At 58.4% G+C, this 18,362-nt stretch overlaps 2 protein-coding genes across 2 annotated transcripts; both read left to right on the top strand.

The window, feature by feature from the left end:
* Positions 1-1,590: 1,590 nt before the first annotated feature.
* On the top strand, positions 1,591-4,788 carry RRP8 (ribosomal RNA processing 8; the record flags this gene model as incomplete). Its single annotated transcript, XM_082015396.1, has 7 exons — positions 1,591-1,701; positions 1,785-1,995; positions 2,109-2,577; positions 2,687-2,816; positions 3,188-3,294; positions 3,480-3,576; positions 4,678-4,788. 7 exons carry the CDS (start codon positions 1,591-1,593, stop codon positions 4,786-4,788), a joined length of 1,236 nt encoding a protein of 411 aa, XP_081871522.1.
* Positions 4,789-4,975: 187 nt separating this feature from the next.
* On the top strand, positions 4,976-18,023 carry LOC309403983 (F-box/WD repeat-containing protein 7-like; the record flags this gene model as incomplete). The annotated part of the gene is made up of 13 exons (XM_081998304.1): positions 4,976-5,107; positions 7,370-7,540; positions 9,856-10,158; positions 11,437-11,519; positions 12,536-12,674; positions 13,149-13,283; positions 13,383-13,506; positions 13,670-13,806; positions 15,397-15,510; positions 16,032-16,213; positions 16,491-16,716; positions 17,074-17,284; positions 17,461-18,023. 13 exons carry the CDS (start codon positions 4,976-4,978, stop codon positions 17,727-17,729), a joined length of 2,226 nt encoding a protein of 741 aa, XP_081854430.1. The 3' UTR covers positions 17,730-18,023.
* Between the last annotated feature and the right edge of the window lie 339 nt (positions 18,024-18,362).

The following is an 18,362-nucleotide window of genomic DNA, read 5'->3' as shown; positions in this document are numbered from 1 at the left end:
CCCAGGGCTGATGGTGCTGCCTCCAGAATGGATTTTCACCCACCCATCTGGGACAGGGCCAAGGAAGGGGCACCCTAGTGCCACCCCATCCCTGTCTCAGCCCTGTGGGACTTGCATCCCGCTGTCACTGCTGCCTTTCCTCCACCAGCCATGTCCCCTGCTTGGGCCAGGGCTACTGCACTCCTGCTTGTCACTGCACCCTGCCTCAGTCCCGACCAGGCTGCCAGGCCTCCCCGTGTCCCTGAAATGAGGGGCCCTCTACTCCCCCATTGCCAAGTGGCCACATCTGCCCTGCTGAGTCCCCTGTGGCCCCTTTGCCCACCACTCAGGATGTGGCCCCATGATGTGAAGACCCAGGCTGCCCCACGCTGCCCTCCTCGTTCCTCACCAACCCTGACCCAAGACCCTTCCCCAAGACCAGCTGTGAGGGCCCCACTCCTCCCTGCAGCCACCCCCAAACCTCTTCCAGTGCAGCCCCAGCTCCACTCTGCCCCACAGACCCCAGGCCTCGGCCCAGCCGTGGGCTCCAGCTTGCCTCGTCCTGTCCCCCCCACACCAGCCACTGGCACAAGAGCCCCGTGGCAGCCCTGCGGGTCCCTGCCTGTCCTCAGTCGGCCCCTGCCCGCCTACCCCAGCACACCCCAAACTGCCACCCCACCACACGCCGCTGCCACCAGCCAGCCTCTGCAAACGCCAGCACAGCACAGCCCCCCCCACGCCCTTTTTTTCCGTTTCCTGCCCCGGACTGGCCGCAGCTGCATCACCCCTGCCCAGCCCAGCCACACCTGGGCCCAGCCCAGCCCAACCCAAACCTGACGCTGTTCCCAGCCCCAGTCACAGACCACTCAAACCCACACCGACCCCGGCCCCTCCCAGCCTGGACCAGCCCCAGCCCGGACTGATCTCAACCCGGACCCGTCTTGCCCCCATCGCGTTCTGTCCCGACTCCGGCCTGTCCCAGCCCGACCCCGGTGCGGCACTGCCCAAGCCAACCCGCAGCCCCAGCCCTGCGTCCTCCCGGGCCCGGCACGGCCTCCAGCCGCAGATCGGCCCCGCCCGGCTCGGCCCGGCCCGGCCCGGCTCGGCCTCCCTTACCGGCTCTGGCGGCGGTGCAGGGCGGCGGCTCGGCGGGCGCGGGGCAGCGCGTGGGCTCCGCCCCGGGGCGACCGCCGCCAGCGCCCCCTGCCGGCCGGCTGCCGCGCCGCCCCTGCTCCGGGCTCCGCGCCACGGACACGGGGCGTCGCGGCGCGCGGCCACCGGGCGCCGGGCAGATGCAGACCGCAGCGTGGGCGGTGCCGGGGGGGGCGAGGCCGGGCACGCAGCCTGGGCAGGGAGCGGGGGGCACCGGCCGGGGTGCGCGGCGCTGGGGGCGGGGCGAAACGGGCTGGGGGCGGGGCGCCCGCGGGACCGCCCCGCGCAGCCAGGCTGCTCGACCTCCCGGTCGTAGGGGGGCGGTGTTTCCGCGGATGCTGTCGGGGCCGCTCTGGGCCCTCCGCGCGGATAGCCCGGCGGGGCGCACGTGGGTAACGGCGGCGGCGCTGCGCCAGGACTGCCGTTCCCGGCCCGGGCAGGTCCCGCGGCTGCCGGGCCATGTTCGCGGAGGCGGAGTGGAACGATGGGGCGGAGGGCCCCGCCCGGGCCCGGGCCCGGGCTCGGGCTCGGCCGGGACCCGGCGGCGCCCCCGAGGGCCCGGGCCGGCCGGTAAGGGATGCACGCGCGGGGCCGCGGCGGGCCGGGCCGGTCCCTGGGCGCGGTGGAGGTGACCGGCCCCCCGCCCTCCGCAGGCCCCTGGGGCAGCGGCGGGAAAGCGGCGTCGGCGGCTGCCGGGCGACTGCGCAGCCGAGTCCGGCCGGCACGGCGAGCCTGTACGGAAGCGGCCCGCGGAGGGGAGGCGGGCCGCCAGGCGCCGGGCTGCGGCGGAGGGGCGCCCGCCCGGCCCCGGGGAGCCCCAGGCGGAGCGAGAGCCGCAGCAGGGCGGGCAGCGCCCGGACGGAGGTACCACCGCCCGCCCAGCTCGGCGGCGGCAGTGCCGGAGGCAGGCCGAGCGTGCGGCGGGACCCGGGAGCCGCCCGCCGCCGCCGCCCTGATTTGCCTCTCGGTCCCCCCAGACGTGTCGGCTGAGCTGCCGGGGGAGCCGCCCCGGCCGAACGCGGAGCCTGGCGCGCTGGGGATGGGGTCTGCAGCCGGGGAGCCGGCGCAGAGGCTGAGCAGGAGGCAGTGGAGGAACAAGCAGAAGAATAAGCGGCGCCAGAAGAACAAGCTCCAGGCGGGACCTGGAGGGGAGCAGAGTGCAGATGGGCAGGCAGGCATGGGACCGGGCACCCTGGAGCTGCCCGGCCTGGAAGCAGCTCCCTCGGGACGGTCAGCGGCCCTGCGTGCGCGGATGGAGGAGCGGCTCCTGGCTGCCCGGTTCCGGTATATTAACCAGCAGCTCTACACGTCCACCAGCTGGGAAGCAGTACAGCTCTTCCAGAGTGACCCTGAAGCGTTCGAGATCTACCACCGCGGCTTTGCTCAGCAAGTGGGGCGCTGGCCGGAGAACCCCGTGCATCGCATCATCCGCTACCTGCGGCGGCGGTGAGCAGGCAGAACTGGGCTGGGCCCAGGGCCGCCTCTGAGCATGGGGACCCGCTGAGGTGGTGCAGCGAGGGAGAAGGGGTCTTCTGAGCCCCCACTCCCCCCCCAGGCCAACCTCGCTGGTGGTGGCAGATTTTGGGTGCGGTGACTGCAAGATTGCGAGTAGCATCAGGAACAAGGTTCACTCCTTCGACCTGGTACCTCTGAGCCCACTGGTCACTGTTTGTGACATGGCCAAGGTAGGGGGCCTGGCGGGGGATGGGGCGAAAGGCAACAGCTTTCAGGGGGATCAGCGGCACATTGGCAACGCGTGCACCACAGCCACCAGAGTGTTAGGCGGGCTGGCGAGGTGGGCTTGATGCTGCCTGGCAGGTTGCAGGGGTGTGGGTTGGGTTGGCGATTGTGGGGGACAGGAGAGCGTGGTCAAGCATCTTGTGCATGAGGGAGAGCATGCGCCTGGAAAACCGGGGCACCTCCATCTGCGAGCTCCCTAGAGAAGATGCTCAGTTGAATCCAAGAGCCCAAGGAGCAGCAAAGCATGGAAGGGCAACTCCAGCCCCATTGCCATATTCCTCCTCCTGGGGCAGGTGTCCCTGTTGGTCTCTCGCAGGTGCCTTTGGCAGCCGAGTCGGTGGATGTTGTGGTATTCTGCCTGGCGCTGATGGGCACCAACCTGCAGGAGATCCTGGAAGAAGCCAACCGTGTGCTGAAGCAGGGGTAGGTAGAGATGTGTGCCTAGAGACTGGTACTGGGCTAGAGCTGGGCAGTGGGGGGCAGGAGGCACTAGGGTGAGCCCGGCAGGCATGGGCTGGCCTTCAGGCTGGCAGTGAGGAGCAGAGGCGCTGGACTGTGCTGCAGGAGGTGCCTGCACTGTTGCTGCTCAGGGCTGGGGTGTTCTGCAGGGGTACCCTGATGGTGGCTGAGGTGGCCAGCCGCTTTGAGGACATCCGAGCCTTCATGAATGCCATGGCTCAGCTAGGCTTCAAAAGCATCTCCAAGGTGTGTCCTCAGGTGTGCCCTGAGCTGGGCGCTGGGTGCACTGTGCCCTGGGAACTAGGGAGCCTCGAGAAGAGGAGCCCATGGTTCCTGGCAGCCAGAGGCTGACCCTTCCTGCTCCAGCAGCAGGGCAGGGGAGCAGAGCCCAGCCTTGGTGCCAGGGGGGAATGGACTTAGGGGTGGTGACAGCATATGGGTGTTTAAAGGACTTGGGGCCCTCAGGGGTTGTGGTGCAGGACTCTGGGGACCCAGTGCCCACAGGGGTTGTGCTGGGTTCTAAGAGGAAGTCTGGGGGACTTGGGGCCTGCGGGGCTGTAGTGTGGGGGCCTGGGATGGAGTATGGTGGTAATAAGAACCTGGGGCCCAGCCTGGTGCTGGCGTGGAATGGGCCCGGGATGGTGATAGTGTATGGGGGTAGTGGGAGATGCAGGGCACACAGGGGCTATGGTGCTGAGGTCTGGAAGGAGGTTTCAGGGGATCTGGGGCCTATGGGGGCTGTGGTGCTGCAGTCTGGAATGGGGTCTGGGGAACCTGGGCCCGCAGGGGTCTAGGATGGGGGTGATGGGGGCTTGGGGGACCTGGGTCATGCCAGGGGTCATGGTGCTGGGGTCTGGGAATATGGTCTTGGGGGACCTGGGGCCTGCTGGTGTCTGGAACAGGGTCTGGGGGACTTGGGGCCTGCAGGGGTTGTGGTGTGGGGGTCTAGGACGGGGGTTCAGGGGACCTGGGGCATGCCAGGGGTCATGGTGCTGCGGTCTGTAACAGGGTATGGGGGACTTGGGGCACACAGGGAATGTGGTGCTGGGGTCTGGGAGGAGGTTTGAGGGACCCGGGGCCTGTGGGGGAGGAGGTGCTGGAGTCTGGGCTGGGGTAGGGGGCACCTGGGGCACACAGGGGAGGTAGTGTTGGATTCCGGGAGTGGGTTGAGTGGTCCCAGGGCTGCTGGGATATGGTATGGGGCTTGGGGTCCTGGGGCCCACAGGGATCTGGGAGGCCACTGGGGGTCATGGGGCCCGTGGGGAAGTGGTGATGGGGCTTGGGGTTCCGCAGCAGGCGGCCCGGGAGGGGTTGGGCGTTCGCACTCTGAGGCGGCGCTGTCCCCAGGACCTCTCCAGCACCTTCTTCCACCTGCTGGAGTTCGCCAAGACGGGTCCTCCCCGCCGCCGCCCCGCGCCCGGCCTGCGCCTGCGACCCTGCCTCTACAAGCGCCGCTGAGCCGTGTCCCGGCCGGGCGGGGCGAGGCTGCGCGGCCCGGTAGCGCCCCGCGGAGGCTCAGTTCCCAATAAAGCTGCAGTTTCCGCACGCCTTCGGCGTTCCGGGGGCGTGTAGTGGGCGGGGCGGTGTCGCGCCTGCGCAGTGCGTGCGGGGCCTGCGCGGCGGTGGCGGCGTTTCCTGCCGGGGGATGTCGGGGCCGGGCGGCCCGGGCCCCGGCGGGGGGAAGCTGGATATCAACCGCGCCGGCGTGGCCGAACTCGAGGGTGCACTCAGCGGCATCGGCCGCCGCCGCGCCCGCGGTATCGTGCGGAAGAGAGAGGTGCGGGCCGGGGCGGCCCGACGCTGCCGGTGCAGCTGCCGGGCCTGGGCGGGGGCGGCGGGGCGCGTCGTATCGCCTGATGGTCTGCGGGCAGCTGTCACGGGGGTGGCCGCGGGTGGTGGCCGGTGGAGCCGGCGGGGCAGGGAAGGGAGCGGAGCGCCTCGGCCGTGCCGCCTTGGGAAAGCGGAGCCGGGGCAGGAGCTGCCTGTGCTGGGCGTCAGGCGGAGCCGCCCTAGCTGAGGACGGCCTGGACTGCGCGGCCGGGCCCTGAGGCAGCCGGCCGCCTCCGCTGACCTGCCGTCCCCGTGAGCCCCGGGGCGCTGTCCGGCCGGGCCGGCCAGGGCGGGTGTGACCGGCCCCGGGGCAGGTGGCAGGCTCTGCGGACGCTGGGGCAACCCCGCTGTTCTTCCACGGTTTCTGCAGCTGTGCCCGGGGCACGCAGGCAGGGCTGTTCCTGGGACTTGCCGCCATCCCTCAGGACGCGGGCTGCCTCTGGGTGCAGCGTCTGAGGCCAGGCAGCAGCCACGCGTGGGGCCTTGTTCAGGCTTCCACTGGGTGATGGATTGAGGGAGCCTTTTGTTCATTCACCACGTAAAATGCTCCTTGTGTCAAGGTCTGCAGGCTGTCACGGAGAGCGAGGGCAGTTGGCTCCCTGGCACAGATGCTTCCTGGCACAGGCTGGGTCAGTATTCTCCCTGGGGAGAACTGTTCTCTTCTGCAGGCAGACCAGCCCAATTCTACAGTCTCCTTGTTTCTGGGATTTGGGGCAGAGCCTTGGGGGCTGGTGGCAGATGACGTTGCATGCTAAGAGCAGAAAAAAAACGAGTTCCTGGGTGGAACGGGCAGGAGCAGGAAGAGGTAGAAGGCCATCTGGTGTGGTCATGATGGGCTGGAAATCCTGCCACTCCCCCTTGATTGACTGTTTAGCTCTGTCATTTGGAAATGAGTAGGAAGAAGAGCCTGCGAGTGGTAGTCACTCACAGGATGACTGAGCTACCAGTGTGACACAGCCATGAAAAAGGTAAGTGTGATCTTAGGCTGTATTTACCATGGCACTTTTAGCAGAGACAGGAAGATTAATGCCATGAAGAACTGGCAAGATCATGGCTCAGATATGGCATCCGTGTTGAAGCAAGCAGAGGAGCGAGGCAGAAGTCAGAGAAAGGGGAGGCTGATTTGATAAGGCAAGACTAGAAGAGCTTGACTTTTTTTGGCCTGGAAAAGAGAAGGCTGAGTGGGGCAGGGTCATCAGCTAAATACAACAGGAATGCAAACACTGGAGGCAGAAGAATAAGAGCCATTTAAACAAAAGGACTGCTGGTATGAGAACAGGTGAGGACAGATTTATAGAAAGGAGGTTTTATCACTAGAGCTGTGCTTTTGGGTAAAACTGTTTAAAGGAGCAAAGCAGCAGAAGTGCCTTAAAATGATACATGATGAATTTCAAAGTATGATCGGAACCTTGCCTTGGCCCCAATGTCTATGTTAGCTGCAAAGGGTGGATGCTTTCCACTCTGGGATCCTACCCCTTTGGTAACAGCCAGGCTGCCCCTCTTACGTTTAGGTCCTTTAGGCTTGTGGCAGAAATTGCTTGGAGTCAGTACAGGGCATAGGTATGATCGGTGATAAACCATGGTTCTGAGTGCAGGGCTGGGTGGTACTTGACTTGGTGCTTTACAGGATGGTGGGTGCCTTGCACACACACACACGTGTGTGTGTGTGTCTGTGTGTGCCTGGCAGGAGGCAGGGGCTGTTTCCATTCCCTGGAGCTGCAGACAAGGGAGATTGACTGTGTGGGCCAATGAATACTCCTAGTCTTGGTACTAGTCAGCTGGAAGGCACAATTCCCCTTTCTGAGCTTTTAGCCTTTGCTTTTGGGCTGCTACTCCCCTTGTTTATAGCAGCTCTGGTGCAGTTGTCTGTTCCTTGCAGGCATTGCAATTGTTGTTCAGGGCAGGGAAAATTTGTGGAAACTGAAGGGATTACATGAGAAGGTCTGTTTTGGGCAGAAGGCAGCCCTTACCTTGGGTGGGAGCAGTAGTGAGGACTTGGAGTACAAAGGTATCGCCCTCCTGTGGCACTCTGACCCTCTTTCCTCTGAAGGCCTAAAGGGAACTGCTGGTTCGAAGTGAGATGTAAGCTGGTAGGTCTGGACCAGCCAGGAAAGAGAGCCTGTCTGAGGAGGGTGTGAGTAAGCTTGGTCCTGCTTTGAGGCTGGTCCTTGAGTTCCTGTGCTCTAAATCAAATCTTCTCTTCTCACAGGAACTGAAGGGCTTCAACTCACTTGATGATCTTCTCCATGTGAAAGGCATCACCACCCGCATCTTGGAGCTGAACAGTCAGCGAATGACTTGCAGGAGGAGGCCAAGCAGTGAGGAAGCTGCGAGGGGGAGCCCTGGTCTGCAGGGGGACAGTAAAGCTCCTGAGCTTCAGGTAAGAAAAGAAAGGTAGGGTTCCCCTGCCTAACTGGTATGGAGCTGATCCTCCCACCAGCAGTGCAGGAATTAGGGAGGGGTATCCCATACTGTGAGAGGTGGTAGCTGGTAGAGGGACAGAGGAGGTTTACAGGGGAGGAGATATACCTGCTCTGGGCACTGGAACAGGAACAAAGCAAGCTGCGCCCTTTCAAACAGCCAAGTGGTCTTGTTCACAATCTCCCTGTAAGGTGGCAGCCCACCTGCCAAACAGGGTCCAGTCTAACCAGGTGCTGTGAAGAGATGACCCATCTGCCTCTGATCAGGGGAATCTGTCCAGGGCTAGGCACTTAAGCACATGTGCACTGAGGCCTAATTTCTGAATGTAAATAAACCCAGCCCTAACTGCACTAAACATTTCAGTGCTTGATAGGACACCTTTAAAGCAGCAAGATTTTTCCTTCCCTAGATATATTTTTGTGTTGTGACCAAATCACCTCTTCATTTATTTTCTTGTACTACAAAATATTTTCTTCAGATTTTGAATCACTTGGAGGAGGAGATTGAGAAATATCTTCAAGTTTTAAGCATTCTGTTTAAAAATGTGGATTGGGTATTGCAGGACTCAAGTGTATAGGGCACCACAGGGGGTAGTACTGCTTTCCTGCTTGCACTTCTTCCCTGTTCAGATTTCTGAGCCTGAAGTTTGTGATGAGTGTGACCCCTCAATCCTTTTCAGTTATTGCTTTACAGGATGCGCAATCCCTGGTGCCTAGCTGGTCCTGCTCTCCCTGTCTTTAGAGGGGGAACATTGCCTCTGGGTGTATTGAAATGCATTTAATGTGGGTGAACCCAGCTTACCAAGTGATGCAGATCATACCGTGTGACAGTCCCGTCCTCGCTACCTACGCAAGTGTCAGTCTTAAAATGTAATCAGAAAAGATTTTATCTACCTCCATATTATGAATAAAAGAAATATTAACAACTGTGGTTTCCCATGCACACACATGCCCTTATGGGTCTGCACTAGGCCCATCAGCAGAAAACCTGCAGTTTCTCATTAACACATACCTTTTGAGATCTGTTCACTGGCTCTTTCTTGATCTAAGCCATCTCATCCATCCACCATTTGGAGGCTGTGGCATGACAGTGTTTGATCAGAAGCCTGTGCCCTGGTCAAATGCTTAGAAGTGTATGAGTACGTCTCATCGATGTGATTTATGTAATTGCTTTTTTTAACCAAATGTAACACTTCAAGGAATAAATTAAACTTTATTTGAAAAGACCTACTTTCATAAAGTCTTATCAGCTGGTACAAAGCATATCCCTGTCATTTATCTTGTTGAATCCTGCACCGGCCTCTCTTCTGCTTGTGTCAGGCAATGTAAAGACATGTTTTTCTCCTGCTCGCCTCAGTTTTGGCATGACTTTCACACTCTCCTAGTCTTTGCAATTTCTCCAAGATTTACTGGAAGTAGTTGCTGTGGGCTAGCGATCTCCGTGTACTAGTCTCTAGGACTCTTAGTTGCAAATTATCCTGGGCTGCCAATTGAGGTATTACTGGTGTATTGGAAAACAGTTCCTCATTCCCATGTGATACAGGGGCGTTGTTCTTTGTTCTGCTTCCTTCAAGTAATTACTGAATGCTTCTACACTTTTTTTTTTTTTTTTTTTGCTGTTAATTACAGTGCTGCTTTCTTGGGGGAGGAAGGGTGCAGGTGGGCACACACTACTTATGACCTCCACACCATGCTGAAGGCTGAAATGCAGCATGAGCTTCTGTTCTGATGCTGGGGTCCTGCCCAGGTGTGGCAGCCCACAGGTGCAGCAGCTCTGCTCCCTGCTTTAGCAAACAAAGGGCAGAGGGCTGTTCCCAGCTGCCAGCAGGGAGATGGCTTGCTGTGCAGAGGTGGAGCTGGTGCTAGCAGGTTTGGTATTGTTCAGCACCGCTGATGCTCCTGCAGTGTTTGTGTTTTCAGTTTAGCCACAGAGTTGCTGGCTGGCATGTAATTTGGTCACATTGCAGCTGTACTTCCTTGTGGGGCTGGGAAGTAACCCATCTCCTGATCTTGCTTGGCCGTAACTGCCCCATAACCCCAGAGAGCACCTTGGCTCAGTAGTCTGCTCCCCTCTTCCTATCTTTGTCTCTGCTTAGCTTATCACCCACTCTTTCCTACTGCAGAAGGAAGCCCTTTTATTCTTTGGGCCGTTGATCTCACTGGCAGCCCTCTCAGCTCCCTAGCATGTCCCCCAGCCTGGGCTCCAGGGCACCCTGAGAGCTGGGGTGCAGAGCTGCAGCAGACAGACCTGACTGTGCCTCTCGCTGTATTGTAGGTGGTGACTGAGGAGGAGGATGTTTCAGGCCCCTGGGAGCCAGAGCACTCTGGAAAAGGGAGCCCAGGGTCAGGACCGGAGGCTGACAGCTCCAGTGGCCAAGGGACGAAGGAGCCAGTCAGTTCCACAGTCTGTGGGGAACAGGAGGAAGAGGAGGAGGAAGAAGAGGAAGAAGGGAGCTGCTACAGTGAGGAAGGCGAAGATGGCAGCAACGTCTACTTCTATTACACGATTGGAGAACGCTGGATAGACTACCTGCAGCGGACAGAGGACGGTGGCCTCCTCCGTCACGTGCGGCCCAAGGTAAGCCTGCTGGGAGCGTGGCCCCAGGCAAGGGCTTTGCCCCAAAGAGTGGGGCTGCCCATGTGGTTGGTGGCTCCCCAGTAGGAGCGGACACTGGCATATTGTCTGCAGTCCCATTCTTGGTAGCTAGTGGCCTCAGAGCCTTACAGGCACCCACCGCTTGCTGTGGCAGTGGTGCCAGAGCGAACAGCGGGCTGCCGTAGCACTTCAAGCTTCTGCTGCATGGGGTGTGCTGCAGACCCCCAGGACATGCCCGAGTGCTGCAGGCCAGCCAGGGAGCTCGGGACTGTCAGCTGGGTGTTGGCTGGGCTGTGAGGTCCACAGTGCAGATTGTGCTCAGCAGTTGCTGTCGGCCTGACTGGCTGTTAGGGCGGGGCGGAAGGAGGAACTGTTCCAGTCTGTCTGAGTGCTGCTGGCAGTCCCCAGCCATGCCTGTCCCCATTAGAGCCTCCCTGCTCTGCGCTGGGGTCGCTGTGTCATAATGCAGAGCCTGAACTGGGGCAGCAGGAGTCTGCTTGGGAGTGTGAAGCAAAGGTCTCAGGGAGGTTTCTGCGGGATGTGGGCATTGTGGTGAGAAGCTCTGGCCAGCCCTAAGCACAGGGCTGCAGCTGGTGCCTGGGTCAGTTACTGGAGGGCAAGAAGACCCAGCTTCCTTACCTGGCTTGGGAGAGCCCCATGCTGACCTTTTGGCGACTGCCAGCACTGTTTGGTAGCCACCTCACTCTCCCCACATTTCCTGATAACCCTGAACCTCTTCTATGGAGTTAGAAGGATGTAGATTCCTTTTGATACAACCACGTCAAAGTATGGTCTGCCATACATCCCAGCACAGCTCTCCCTGTAGCTGTCAAGCGTAGTGGGGTGTGCTCTACGGCCCAGCTGTAGGGCTGGTTTGCCAGGAGGCTTCAGCATGCTGAGCTCCCTGCTCAGGCTGCAGGTCTGCCTGCTCTGTGTTGAACTGTGCCTAGCGAAGGGCCAAGCAGGTATACCAATAGTTTTTCTCAGCCACTGTTTTTTGTCCCTGTGCACCTGTTTTGCTAACTTTTCCCCATCAGGTCTGATAGTACCCTTGGAAGGACCAAGTTCCATTTCTCCCATGGAAGTTAACTCTTCTGCCAGCTCTAGATCAGCTTCCCTCGCAGGTCCCCAAAATCAGCGTGGACTTGGAAGACTTGCTAGGCTGGGTCTCCTACTCTGTCACTTTTGACAAAAAATCAGTGACCCAGAATGTGCACAGAGGCCTCTGCTCCAGCCTGCTTTAACTTGCCATTCTTGCAGATGAAGCGGAAGTCAGAAAACGGCCTGGATGGCAGGGCCCTTTCCCCTGGTAAAAAGCTGTGCAAGGGCTCTGAGTACAGCAGGTAAGATGCATGCTCTGCGTGCTTAGCAATGAGTTGACCCGGGGGGTGGGAAGACCTTCTACTAGTTCCATCCCTCAGTCATTTAGGTGTTCTGCTGAGGTTGTGGCATCTCCGTCCTTTGAGAAACACTGTCATGGTTTAACCCCAGTTAAGTGGGGCAACTAAGTGCCACACAGCCACTTGCGTGCTCCCCACAGTGGGATGGGGGAGAAAATCTGCAGAGTAAAAGTGAGAAAACTTGTGGGTTGAGATGAAGACAATTTAATAGGTAAAGCAAAAGCCACACATGCAACCAAAGCAAAACAAGGAATTAATTCACCACTTCCCATTGGCGGGCAGGTGTTCAGCCATCTCTAGGCAAGCGGTGCTCCATCACATGTAAAGGTTACTTGGGAAGACAAATGCCATAACTCCAAATGTCCCTCCCTTCCTTCTTCTTTCCCCAGCTTTATATGCTGAGCATGATGTCATATGGTAGGGAATATCCCTTTGACCAGTTTGGGTCAGCTGTCCCAGCTGTATCCCCTCCCAGCTTCTTCTACACCTTCAGCCTACTTGGTGGTGGGGTGGTGTGAGACACAGAAAAGGCCTTGACTCTGTGTAAGCACTGCTTAGCAGTAACTAAAACATGCCTGTGCTATTAACACTGTTTTCAGCTCAAATCCAAAACATAAACCCATACTAGCTACTATGAAGAAAACTAACTCTACCCCAGCCAAAACCGGCACAGATACAAGGGCGGTCCTGCTTGAGCAGGGGGTTGACAGATGACCTCCAGAGGTGCTTCCAGCCTCAGACAGTCTGTGATTCTGTCATTCTGTAGAGCAGGCTGGGTAAGGGGACTGCATGTGTAGTGGTGGTCCCAGTGGAAGTGATGGGGAAGGGGGTTAGCTTGGTGGGAGGCCCGTAGCTGGTGATTTATGGGGACCTCTCTTCTGACAACCGTTTGCACAGTGTGGCCCAGACTAGCATTGGCATCTCACCTTTGCTTTGGTTTCTTCTCGGCTGTGGTCCAGGACACTGTCTCCCTGCATGCCCAGTCCCACCACCACCTTTGGGGAACTCCGCAACGCCAAAGCAGGCCAGGCACGGCGCCGCCGCATCCCCTCTGTTGCCCCTCCTCCCGAGCTGCAGGACTGGCTCCGCACCTTCCAGGTAGGCTCTGGAGCCTTGCCAAAGGGCTCACCTCGGATGGCACTGAGGAGCTTTGGGTTTGACAAGCAGGCAGGAGGGGAGCCAAGCCCTATGGAATCTGTCTGCGTGCAATCCACCACAGGCAGGGGTTTGGGTCCCATGGTGGAACTTTAGTGAGTTTTTGCCTTGGGTGAAGGAGCACAGAAGTGGTGTTAGCCCCCTCTTGCTCCCCTTTGTCCTGGAGTGGAGTTGCTTTGTCCACCATCACGCAGCAGCTCTGTTCCATCTTACATGACTCATGCGGCTCCTCTGTGTCTTGGGATCGAGGTAGCAGAGCCCTGGCCTGCTCCAGCGGCCCAGCTACCCTGTCTTGCCTGTGCTAGTTGGTGTCTCTGATAGGGCTGGGGTGGGGAATAGGCACTGTGCAGAGCCACGGGGGAGCCTGTGAGGGCCTGCTGTGTGTGCAGGCATTGTGACTGATGTCCCTGTCATCAGCGGTGGAGTGGCCCAGAGAAGCTGCTTGCTCTGGATGAGCTCATTGATCGCTGCGAACCCTCCCAAATCAAGTACATGATGCAGGTCATTGAACCCCAGTTCCAGAGAGACTTCATTTCCCTGCTGCCAAAGGAGGTGAGTTGAGGCAAGGGACAGGCTGGCCCTGGTGCTGGGCACCAGTTATCAGCCACAGGAGCCCACTGTGCCCTTGTGACTTGGCTTCCACTCCTGCAGCTGGCACTCTATGTCCTCTCATTCCTGGAGCCTCGGGACCTGCTCCGTGCTGCCCAGACGTGTCGCTACTGGAGGGTCTTGGCTGAAGATAACCTGCTTTGGAGAGAGAAATGCCGTGAAGAAGGTAAGGACCCCTCCTCTACACAGCATGTGTCACATTGTGGCTGGGATCAGCAGTGGGATAGCCCACAGCTCCCACAGATCTGCATCATCCTAGCAACCCAGTAGGGTGAGAGCATGGACTACCTGTCTACTGTGAGGCATCCCACTGTGTTTTCCTCCTACAGGCATTGAGGAGCCTTTGAACCTGCGTAAGCGGCGCCTGCTGAGCCCTGGATTCATGTACAGCCCCTGGAAATTTGCCTTTATGCGGCAGCACAAAATTGACATGAATTGGCGCAGCGGGGAGCTTAAAGCCCCCAAGGTGAGTGCTTTCAGGAGTCCTTGCTGAGAACCAGACTCTAGAGCTTTGATATATAAGAAGCTGGTACAGGAAGGGTGTAGCAGAGAAATATCCATGACCAGTAGGATGAGAACAATGCTAAGAATTTTCAAAGTGCCTTGGGAAAAGATTCACCAGTCTGGCCTGTCTTCAGGACACACAGACCAGAAGCATTCACCTAGAAATATTTGAATTTGGAGGTCCTTGAAGCTGTAGATCCTACCAGCTTCCTGCAACTCCTGTCCCTGCCTGTAGAGAACAGATCCACAGTGCAGCTTGCTTGTGGCTTTCCCATGTGCTGTGACTGGCAGCACAGCTGATCTCGGGGATTGCTACAGTGGGTGGTACAGAGCTGCAATTCTGCCAGCAGAAAAAGGGTTACCCTGGACCCCAGAGAAAAGGGGGTTCTATCCCTTTGGCCCTTCTCTGAGCACCTGTGGCAGGGCTGTAGCCAAGCTTGGCATCCCGGGAGAGGTACAGCCCTTCTGGGGCTCAGCCAAGCCTTGTCCCTGGTACAAGGTTCCAGAACACCTGAGTGTTCTTTCCCTGCCAAGGTCCCTGCCTGCAGGTCCAGGAGGTAGGGAGAGGAGAGCCCCAGCCACCCCTTCTCTTGGTCTCTCAGGTCTCAGTCCTGCTGCTCTCCACCTCTGGAGACTTTTTCCGGGCCCCTGGTGCTCCCAGCCCTTTCTCCAAGCCCCTGCCTTGGCGGCACCCAGGTGAGGAGCAGTGCTCTGCACGGTGCTGTCACTGCAGGGACTGCACCCTCCGGCAGCAAACTGGCACCAGGCAGCCCTTTCCTGAGACCCCCCAACATGCTGGTCTCTGCACCCCCCGTGAGCAGAGCTCCCCAGGGCGCTGCCTGCAGGAACGTCTGCTGCAGGGACGTCCACCTTGTACCTTCCCCTGGCTGAGGAGAGGCTTAGTACATTCCCTGCAAAGGGCGGCTCTGGGCTTGTTTTCACATTGAGCTGCCACTTGCCTTCATGCCTCCCTTCCCCATGGCTTGGCCAGGTCTGTCTGATATGCCTCCTCATTCACTAGGGTCCTGTCAAATCTGCCTGATCTCTGCCTGCCTGCTGATGTTGCTTGGCCATTGCCCACCTTTGCTGCCCTCTTCACACATCACCGAATTGGGGAGGTGACAGCTAGTGCACAGCTGTTTGTGCACTGCCTGCCTTCTACCATGTGGAAAATGGAGCTGGTGGTCCTAAATGTGCTCTGGCTGATGGCCAACAGTTTTTCATCTAGGACAGAACATCAGCTCTGAGCTCGATAGCTTGTGTAGCCTCAATAGCCATAAGGGTCCATCCATGTTTTGGAGTTTCTGTGTAGCCCACTCTGTCCCAGCAGTAGCTGCCCAATATCCCCCCAACTCCTACTGTAGCTGCTGCCCCACAGAGAAGCAGCAGGGAGGTGGCAGGCCTTACAAGGACTCATCTGTTCTTCCTTCTCTCAGCACTTACTGCTTCCCCACCATTCTCAAAGGCTGCTTTTGAGGCATGAGGTTCTGCAGGCTCTGAGGGCTGTGAGCTGCCCTCACCTCCCTCCTTACTGATGTTTTTCTCCATGCAGGTGCTGAAGGGACATGATGACCATGTCATCACCTGCTTGCAGTTCTGTGGCAACCGGATAGTCAGTGGCTCAGATGACAATACGCTCAAAGTGTGGTCAGCTGTCACTGGGGAGGTGAGCTGTTTCCATAGTTGCACCATAGGGCTGCTCCGCTGGCATGCTGAAAGTCATACTGATGATCCTCTGCTTTGCTGCAGGAATGGGTGGAGGTGTGAGAGGCATAGTGGCCTTTTAGGTGGGTTTATCTTGTCTCTGTCAAAGCGTAGCTGGGGAGAGGATTTGATAGGTCCTGTGACTGCAGGAGCCATGGGAAGAGCTGTCTTAAGCTACAAATCAGTGTTGGAGTGGTAACAAATGAGCAAGCGCTGGCCACATGTGTTTTCACTGGCAGTCAGCCAGTGTAGACCACCCTCCTGGAAATCCAGTAAGGGCAAGAAACTCGACTGGATTTAGAATAGCAAGTGATCATTATCACAGAGAGGACTCTGCGGTGGGGACCTGAGTCTGCAGGGAGATGGGTTGTTGACCTGAAAAGCCTTATCGGTCCCTTGCCCGGAGGAAATCCTATGCTTTGCTTTTCGTTTTTTCACTGTTCAGCTTTCTCAAACCAGTGTCTTACATCTTGTTCTTTGCAGTGTGTGCAGACACTGGTTGGCCACACAGGGGGTGTGTGGTCTTCCCAGATGAGGGACAGCATTGTCATCAGCGGCTCCACGGACCGGACACTCAAAGTGTGGAATGCAGACACAGGCGAATGCGTGCACACGCTGTATGGGCACACGTCCACAGTGCGCTGCATGCACCTGCACGGGAACAGGTACGGGCGTAACTGTACTTGGGGCCTGGTCTGATCTCTGGAATGGGGCAGTGAAGGTGTAGATGTATTAGGGGCCTGGGCCAGCCTGTGGCATGGGATATAGGGCAGGTCAGGGCTTGGGCTGATCCATAGCTGAAAGATGCTGTGTAGGAAGACGTATCCCTGGGGAGGATAAGCTGTGGCTACCCCTCAGGGAAGCTCGTGTATCTGGGGTTATCCTAGTTGGGCAAGGTCTAGGGTCAACACAATCAGGCTCCAAGTGCACCCTTGCCCACAGGGTTGTGAGTGGCTCCCGGGATGCCACTTTGCGCCTCTGGGACATCGAGACTGGGCAATGTCTGCATGTGCTGATGGGGCACGTGGCTGCTGTGCGCTGCGTGCAGTACGATGGGCACAAGGTGGTGAGCGGTGCGTATGACTACACAGTGAAAGTGTGGGACCCTGAGAGCGAGAGCTGCACTCACACACTGCAGGGACACACGAACCGCGTCTACTCCTTGCAGGTAAGACCGTGGCTACCTCTTCCTTCTCACTTGTGCTGCAGGGACACGAGCCATGTCTGCTTCTGCAAGTAAGAAGCTGTCTCCCCACCCCATGCACATGCTGCAGGGACACACAGGCCATGTCTGTTCCCTGCAGGTGAGACACTCTCTGCCCCTCCACCCTGATCCCCACACACACATGCACTGTGGGAACACACTGTGTCTGTTTCCTGGAGAGAAGATAATGCCAAACACACATGCACCCTGATTAGCCAGAGGGTATGTGAGCACATCACTTAATCTACTGTGCCCCGACACCAGACTGTCAAGAATACTCCTTCCTGGGCAGCCCATGCTGATCTCTGTCTCTCTGGGCAGTTTGATGGAACACACATCGTGAGTGGCTCTCTGGACACGTCGATTCGAGTGTGGGACGTAGAGAGTGGAAACTGCCTGCACACCCTCATGGGGCACCAGTCGCTCACTAGTGGCATGGAGTTACGTGACAACATACTTGTATCTGGCAATGCTGACTCCACAGTCAAGATCTGGGACATCAAGACAGGCCAGTGCCTGCAAACACTGCAGGGTGAGTGCAGGATTGAACAGCTCTCCTCACTAGGGGTGTTGGAGAAGGGTCATGTTGCTCCTAGCTGCCAGATATGTCAGAGGCAGGGCGGATGTTGCCCAGCAGTGCATGCTCCTGAAGGGCCTGGGATTGGAAGTGGGAGCACAGGAGGACTAACAGATACCCTCTGCTTCCAGGGCCCAGCAAGCACCAGAGTGCTGTGACCTGCCTACAGTTCAGCTCCAAGTTTGTGGTGACCAGCTCAGATGATGGTACTGTCAAGCTCTGGGACCTCAAGACGGGCGAGTTTGTGCGCAACCTGGTTGCACTGGAGAGTGGGGGCAGTGGGGGCGTCGTATGGCGCATCCGTGCCTCCAACACCAAGCTCGTGTGTGCGGTGGGCAGCCGCAATGGCACGGAGGAGACCAAGCTGCTGGTGCTGGACTTTGATGTGGACATGAAATGAACCTGGCCGGTCCAGGCTGGGATGGAGGATCCCGCGGGCTGGGCATAGCAGCTGGTCTTGGTGGGGCTGGTCCCAGAGCAGGCGCTAGCCTCCCGCGGGCTGTAAATACTGTTTGCAGCTGTCTGGGCCTTATTTATATATGTGTGAACTCCCTGTGGGGAGCCTGCGCCCGGCTGGGGCACTGTACAGAGGAAGCAGCATGTTTTGTACACACTAATATATTGATTTATTTCTGTACCTGGAGCCTCCTTCTCCACTCCTGATGTTCCCTGATCCCTTCCTTCCTGGAACTTGCCTCTTCCTAGGGACCAGTTGGTTCCTACAGCCCATCCCGTTTGATTCCAGGCAGAAGCAGGGAGGGTACAGGCATTCTAGGGTCACTGACCTTGGAGACCAGCACACGCATGCCCTTGTCTGGTGGAGTGCCCTCTGCCTGAAGTTCCATAGTCTGACGACTCCACCTTCTTTATTTTGGGCATGGTAGCAGTCTGGCAATATGCATGAGGCGCTGAGAACACAGCACTGAGGAGATCTTGCAGGGCAGTACCACAGGTAGCACAGCCTGATGGCTAGCCAGGCCTGTAGGCTCACAAAGCTGTCCGAGGAAGATGTAGCCCCAGTACTGTGCATCAG

This window comes from Phaethon aethereus (genome assembly GCF_964289735.1).
Source record: "Phaethon aethereus genome assembly, chromosome: 1".
Taxonomy (NCBI): Eukaryota; Metazoa; Chordata; class Aves; order Phaethontiformes; family Phaethontidae; genus Phaethon; species Phaethon aethereus.
This window is presented reverse-complemented; position numbering and strand designations above follow the sequence as displayed.